Below are 6703 nucleotides of genomic sequence, written 5' to 3' on the forward strand. Positions count from 1 at the left end.
CTTATTAAGGAGTTTTGGAGTCTGTACTGTTCATTATTATTATCATCATCATTAATAGAATCAGAAAATGTATTGCCATTGTCAAAGAAAAGAATTCACAAACAGTGGAACTTGCTTTGGTGATTCAGTGCAACATAAAAATAGTAACAATGATAAAACAACCTGTATAAGTCAAATGGAACAAACTGAATAAAATAAGATATTCCTTTATTGTCCACACATGAGGAAATTTCGTTGTTGCAACACAGTAGATACAGAGGAAAAGGACAGAAAACTTATAGGAAGTTTAAAAAACACTCTTAATAGATTGATCTTAATAGAGGAACTCTTATAAACAAAAACTCCTATAGACAGAACCTCTCACACCTTAATAAGGAATGGAGGGGGAAAATAGAGATAAAGATAAAGATAAAAACAGCTACCGTAAGACAAAATAATACTAATAATAATGGTAAAATAAACACTCTTTTTACATCAGTTATATGCACATGAATGTGACATTATTGCGTTAAATACTGAATATCTCAGTATTTAACAAGACTTTGTTTCCATGGCTACGCAGTCTTCTGTACTTCAGTAAATGCTCCATCGTATGACTGAGACAAACAGAACATGTCAAAGCTTTAGATTATACAAGTCACATAACATACACTTCACATGTTTAGATTATACAAGTCACATAACATACACGTCATATGTTTTAGATTATACAAGTCACATAACATACACTTCACATGTTTAGATTATACAAGTCACATAACATACACTTCATATGTTTTAGATTATACAAGTCACATAACATACACTTCACATGTTTAGATTATACAAGTCACATAACATACACTTCACATGTTTAGATTATACAAGTCACATAACATACACGTCATATGTTTTAGATTATACAAGTCACATAACATACACTTCACATGTTTAGATTATACAAGTCACATAACATACACTTCATATGTTTTAGATTATACAAGTCACATAACATACACTTCATATGTTTAGATTTATACAAGTCACATAACATACACTTCACATGTTTGTCCTGAAGCTGCTTTACAGACACATGTGACACAGGAGTGGCTCTTTTGAAGAACAATTATCATTTAGTTTTTTTTGGTCATAAAAAAAACAGACATTTTATAAATTCAAAGTACTGATTCGAGGCACAAGTTATTATCAAAATACCTTTTGCTTTGGAGTCGTCAGGAGTTTACTTGAGATCACTCTGTGTCTGCAGTGACCTGTAGTGACCTGTAGAGCTCTGGACAGCACAGACAGACTAAACTCACTGGTCAGCACTCTGAAGATGAGAAAGATACTCATTAGAACATTGATATATTCTGCACATTTAACGGAGTTAAATGGAATGTTATTGACAGATTTACATTTCGCTCTGTAACACAAAAGTTCCTCTTTTCACATTAATTTTTAAAGCTAGAACCAAAAGTAATTTACTTATGCATAAGTTTAAACCTCAGAAGTATAACTGACATGTTTGCTAAATCTCTACATATTCCATGGAAGTAAATCCATAACATTCCTATAGAAAACAAGCGTGTGCTTTGCTGTTTAAACACAGCACACTTCATTATTATATGGGTAATAAAACCTTAAATGTGGTCTCAGCCCCTGTAAGTACAGCACTGTCACTTTTACATACGTTTACATTTATATGTGTAAGATATGACCCATTTCAGCAGGTTATATTTGAATTATTTGTAGTTTTTGATTGCACATCATACAAACATCACTTTATTTCCCTTCTTTCTCCAGTTTTCCTTGATCTGTGCTTAACCTTTTGTCTCTTAGAACATTTAGTAGGAGAAATAATTAGTTATTTATTTGCAGAAGCACGAGCCATCACGACGTGTTGTTGCATCTTTGTGTAGCTAAACTTTAGCTTACGTTAGCTCGTGTTAGCTCGTGTTAACTTGTGTTAACTGTGTAATTGTTGTTTTACACTTCATATAATGAATTCATGGAACGATGTGTGAAACGTGAGGAATGACATACAAACACAACTTACGTGTATCGTGGTCTCGTCTCGTCACTTTCTTCTGTTTGTGTTTAGTTTCCGTCACGTGTTCTCCTGAGGCTCGTTCATGAGGGTGACGTGCGCGCTCGGTGCTCGTACACCGTTCACCGGAAGGTTAAAAATTTATTTTTTAAGTATTTTAGAAACAGTTAAAGAGTGAAATTCCTTCTATTTTATTTTTAGACTAAAAACAATTTAGCATGTTTGGTAATTTTAGAGGCCGAACTCCTGAAATGGTCCGACCAAAAGGCTGCATTCTACGGAGTGGCCACTACTCAATTTGGAGCCAGAGGCAGAGGGGGCGTACCCTATCCAGATATTATCCATGTGCAGACGTCATACACACCACGTGACCATGTGACACGTGACCACGTGCTTGTTCTGGCGCAGAAGTGTAGCCCGAGGCTGCCCCCTAGTGGATCTATTATAATATCATTAGAAGTATAACTCTCCACACGTCTCTGAAGTCATATTTACACACGTTATACTAAAGAAATGTTATTTTGTGAAGGTTTACCTCATCCTGCACATTATAGTCTCCTCCAAATACAAATTTACATTTGAGTTAAGCAGTTTAATTCTAAATGTGTCAGTGTAATTTATATTCACCATCATAATAATTTGCAATTGAAGTTTATTGCCATAAAATTAAAATCACCATCACTCTCACAAAATTGAGATACATTTTGCCCCTCAAATTTGAATTTGAGATTCTCCAGCAGAATGTTCTGGTCCACGTCATTTCCTCATTGTCTTTCCAGAATCTTCTTCCTTTGCGTGTGTTTGACTTTCTGAGGGAAAAGTTGTTGTTGTTGTTGTTGTTTTATGGCGGTTGGCATCCAAGTGTTGCATTACCGCCAGACTTTATTCCTCAGCTGTTTAACGTTTACAAATAAAACTTTGTGCTTAACAAACAAGCCTGATGACGTCCAGCAGGGGGCAGTGCACGCACACTGTGACGTCACTTCCAGTTCCACTTCCTGTTGACGCAGAGATGGAGGACGCACGTAGAGCGCGCTGCAGATTCTGAGGCGCGAGGTGAGGATTGAACGCACTCTTTGTATTTGTTTAAACCTGGATCGAGGAGGCTAAAGCCTGGGGTCAAGCTGGGGTCAAGCTGGGGTCAAGCTGGGGTCAAGCTGGGGTCAAGCTGACCGCTCCAGGAGCCGGAGACCACAGAGGTCACGGGGAAAAGACAGATCTCACGTTTAAAGAAACACATTGTCGAGAATAACAAGAAGGTATCAGTAAATAGACCAACATATTCCACAAAATGTCCGCTTGTAATCTGCTTTTAGAGAATTTGACTCAGGATAGATGCATTTTGTGTCGTCCGCAAAACAGCTCTGTCGCCATGGCGGTTTCCCCCCACGAGTCCGAAGGTTCACTGGTCCGAAGGTTCACTGCTCCGAAGGTTCACTGGTCCGAAGGTTCACTGGTCCGAAGGTTCCTCATAGGCTGAAGTGAAGGTGCAGACGGCAGTGGGATGTAGTCAGTCTGTAAAATGCACACGAAGCACAAAGACACGCGCTGGAGCTCGTCACAACGTTTAATGCACCAGCTGCTCACAACTATACACAGCAAGTTGTACTGTGTGTATGAAAATAACAAGGGAACATCTCGAATCCTCCGCTCTATACCCTCATTTGATCATAAGTATAGAAATGATATATGTATAAATAGAAACGCTTGATCCCATCACCGTAGGATTGTTGTCTAAAAGGAAATTCAGCTCGCCAAGACGAGAGTGTCTGCAGAGCCGCGCGGCCCAAACTGCTGCTATTTGAGTTCATTCATTCATTAATAATAGAATAAGGAGCTCAGGTTATGCACCGAAACAAGTCGGTTCTGGAAAATATGTGACTTTAATCATAAAAAGTGCATCAACACTAGAAAAGTCTTAAAAGCAGTGTGTGGGGCAAAGGGAGACGAGGAGAGCCCTGTGAGGACTCACACCTTCGGACTAATGAACCTTAAAATTTCGGTGAAATTTCGGACTCGTGTGCAGCCACCGCCATGGCAGCTGCACGCTGACCAAATATGAGCATCTGCAAACATGGACACGCCCTTAGGTAAAACCAAACCTATCAAAAGTGCGGCAACTTTCTTTTCCCGCAGCTTTAGCCTCCGCGCGCCGCTCGCTTTAACTAATGCAGTACTTTGTGTTCTATACAGCCGGGTGCATAGAAGACATGAGTACTTCAGTATTGTGCTGTGGAACATGTTTGTACTTTGGGAGTTTCTATGAAATGATGTAAATGTGTATTTTAAGCATTATTCATCTTCTAACTCATGTTAAAGTGTTTGTGTTCCTCCAGTGCGGAACTTCTGATGCTGTCCCGGAGCCCTGCTTGTGTGCGCCTGCTCTGCACCCGCCCGCTCTGCACCCGCCCGCTCCACTCGCGGCCCCCCATGGCTTCGGACCCTAGCCGCCCTGTGGAGACCTCCATTAGGGCTAAGCTGACGGTGGCTCTGCAGCCAGTCCACCTGGAGGTCCACAATGAGAGCCACATGCACGCCGTTCCACCGGGCTCAGAGTCTCACTTCAGGGTTCTGGTGGTCAGCTCCTGCTTTGAGGGCGTGTCCCTTCTACAGCGCCACCGTTTGGTCAACGATGCTCTGAAGGAGGAGCTGAGCACCAGAGTACATGCTCTGGCCATTCAGGCAAAGAGCCCTGAGCACTGGGCCTCAGGTCCCTCCGTAAGCAAGAGTCCAGGCTGTCTGGGCGGCTCCAAAGGTGACCACACCGTCCAGCACAAACTGCAGACAGACTGAGACTGACACTGAGCAGCGCTGCAGCGAAGCCTGGACTGTGCTCCAGCTGCAGCGAAGCCTGGGCATACCATGTGTACGTACGAGCGTGACATACCATGTGTACGTACGAGCGTGACATACCATGTGTACGTACGAGCGTGACATACCATGTGTACGTACGAGCGTGACATACCATGTGTACGTACGAGCGTGACATACCATGTGTACGTACGAGCGTGACATACCATGTGTACGTACGAGCGTGACATACCATGTGTACGTACGAGCGTGACATACCATGTGTACGTACGAGCGTGACATACCATGTGTACGTACGAGCGTGACATACCATGTGTACGTACGAGCGTGACATACCATGTGTACGTACGAGCGTGACATACCATGTGTACGTACGAGCGTGACATACCATGTGTACGTACGAGCGTGACATACCATGTGTACGTACGAGCGTGACATACCATGTGTACGTACGAGCGTGACATACCATGTGTTGTGTGTGTAAGAGAAGTCATTCTAATACAAACAGCTCATCGTCATGACGACTCTGGTGATATGTAACTTGTGAGTGTAAAGACAATAATATGTAAATGAGACTCAATAGTCATCTGATGATGATGTGGAAGAAAGTTGTAAATAAGACCATCTGACTTGGTGTTAATTAATTTGTTCAACAAATAATTTTATTTGCAAGTTTTCTGTTTTATTAAGAAAAAAATGAAGTGTTCAAAAGTTCATTTGTTAGAGTTTTTTTAAAAATAGAATATTTACAAATACATTTGAAATAAATAATCTTGTTACATCAATGGAAAATATTGATTGTTAGTCACTTTTGTGTTTTGCTGTGTAATTATCAAATTGCTACAAATTTGAAAAAAATTGCGGATTGTGCAGCAGCTGCTGCTGCACAAGTGAAACTCCATCTGAAGCTGCCATGTGTAAATGAGCTGCATTTGAAATAAACCTACTGCTCCTGCTCATTCTGGACATTCTTCTGAGTTTTACGTCTCCACAAATGTCCTTCAAAAACCTGATTGAACAAGTCGAGAGCCTGATAAATGGTGTAACAAGTATTTGTTGAAATTATGTTTAAATAGAATTGTTCCCAAAGCGGGTCTCAACTTATATCACACTATTTCATCTTCTTTTAATTGAAAACAACTTGTGAAATTGGATTAGATGACACTCGAAAAGGAAATAAATACAAAATATAGCCGCAAGCGGCAATGATCGCCCCTCGCCACGCTGCCCGGTAACGCAAGAATCTGCTAAATCTGTGACGCCATTGCCTCTTCTCCGCTTTGCTTTACACCGCACAAAGACAGTGATTTTTAAGAGAAAGATTTGGATTGTGATGGTCCAGTCCACCACATTTCAGGTTCATTAGCCAACGCCCTTGGAAGAGTTCTTGGAAGTATAACGTGTGAACATGTTCACATTTCAGGGATTTGTCTAAAGAACAAAGTCTGGTGGTAACTCTTAGATACCAGCCGCCATAAAACACCATAGAAGAAGACGTTCCCCATTGGAATAACATGGGAGGTTTCTACGCCCTAACTAATATGACATGAGTCTCATTGACTCCATCGGGACGCCAAAAATGGAATTTTGTGCCAAATTTCTTAAATTTTCGAAAAATTAAATATTTTACTCTCCATATACAATTTAATTTCACTCTGTAGGAGGCGTTGTCACGCCAAATTACTTTGTTTCACCTCAAGTAGTTTTAAGGCAAAGGGTTTGACAACTGATTCAAATTTGACGCAATTCCGACTTAATCTGCGCAAACGGCACCAAATTTAAAATTTGGAAAATTTCTGAAATTCCACCTAGGGTTTGCGGCTTCTCCGCACAGACCGTGACGAATATCAAAGTCATTTAGATCAC

At 40.8% G+C, this 6703-nt stretch overlaps 1 protein-coding gene and 1 long non-coding RNA gene across 2 annotated transcripts; one reads left to right on the forward strand and one right to left on the reverse strand.

Annotated features, from left to right (window-relative positions):
- Positions 1 to 218: 218 nt before the first annotated feature.
- LOC140373472 (uncharacterized) lies at positions 219 to 2108 on the reverse strand. The gene is made up of 3 exons (XR_011929025.1): positions 2036 to 2108; positions 1195 to 1309; positions 219 to 596 (listed from the first exon to the last, which is right to left on the reverse strand). It is a non-coding gene; the product is annotated as an uncharacterized lncRNA (long non-coding RNA).
- An 895-nt stretch (positions 2109 to 3003) lies between these two features.
- Positions 3004 to 5771, forward strand: bola1 (bolA family member 1). Its single transcript, XM_072460436.1, has 2 exons — positions 3004 to 3082; positions 4363 to 5771. The coding sequence occupies exon 2, from the start codon at positions 4376 to 4378 to the stop codon at positions 4817 to 4819; it is 444 nt and encodes a 147-aa protein (XP_072316537.1). The 5' UTR covers positions 3004 to 3082; positions 4363 to 4375; the 3' UTR covers positions 4820 to 5771.
- The last annotated feature ends 932 nt before the right edge of the window (positions 5772 to 6703 follow it).

Source organism: Eucyclogobius newberryi, unplaced genomic scaffold (assembly GCF_026437365.1).
Source record: "Eucyclogobius newberryi isolate DKJ021-1_F unplaced genomic scaffold, fEucNew1.0.hap1 SCAF_3, whole genome shotgun sequence".
NCBI classification, from domain to species: Eukaryota; Metazoa; Chordata; class Actinopteri; order Gobiiformes; family Gobiidae; genus Eucyclogobius; species Eucyclogobius newberryi.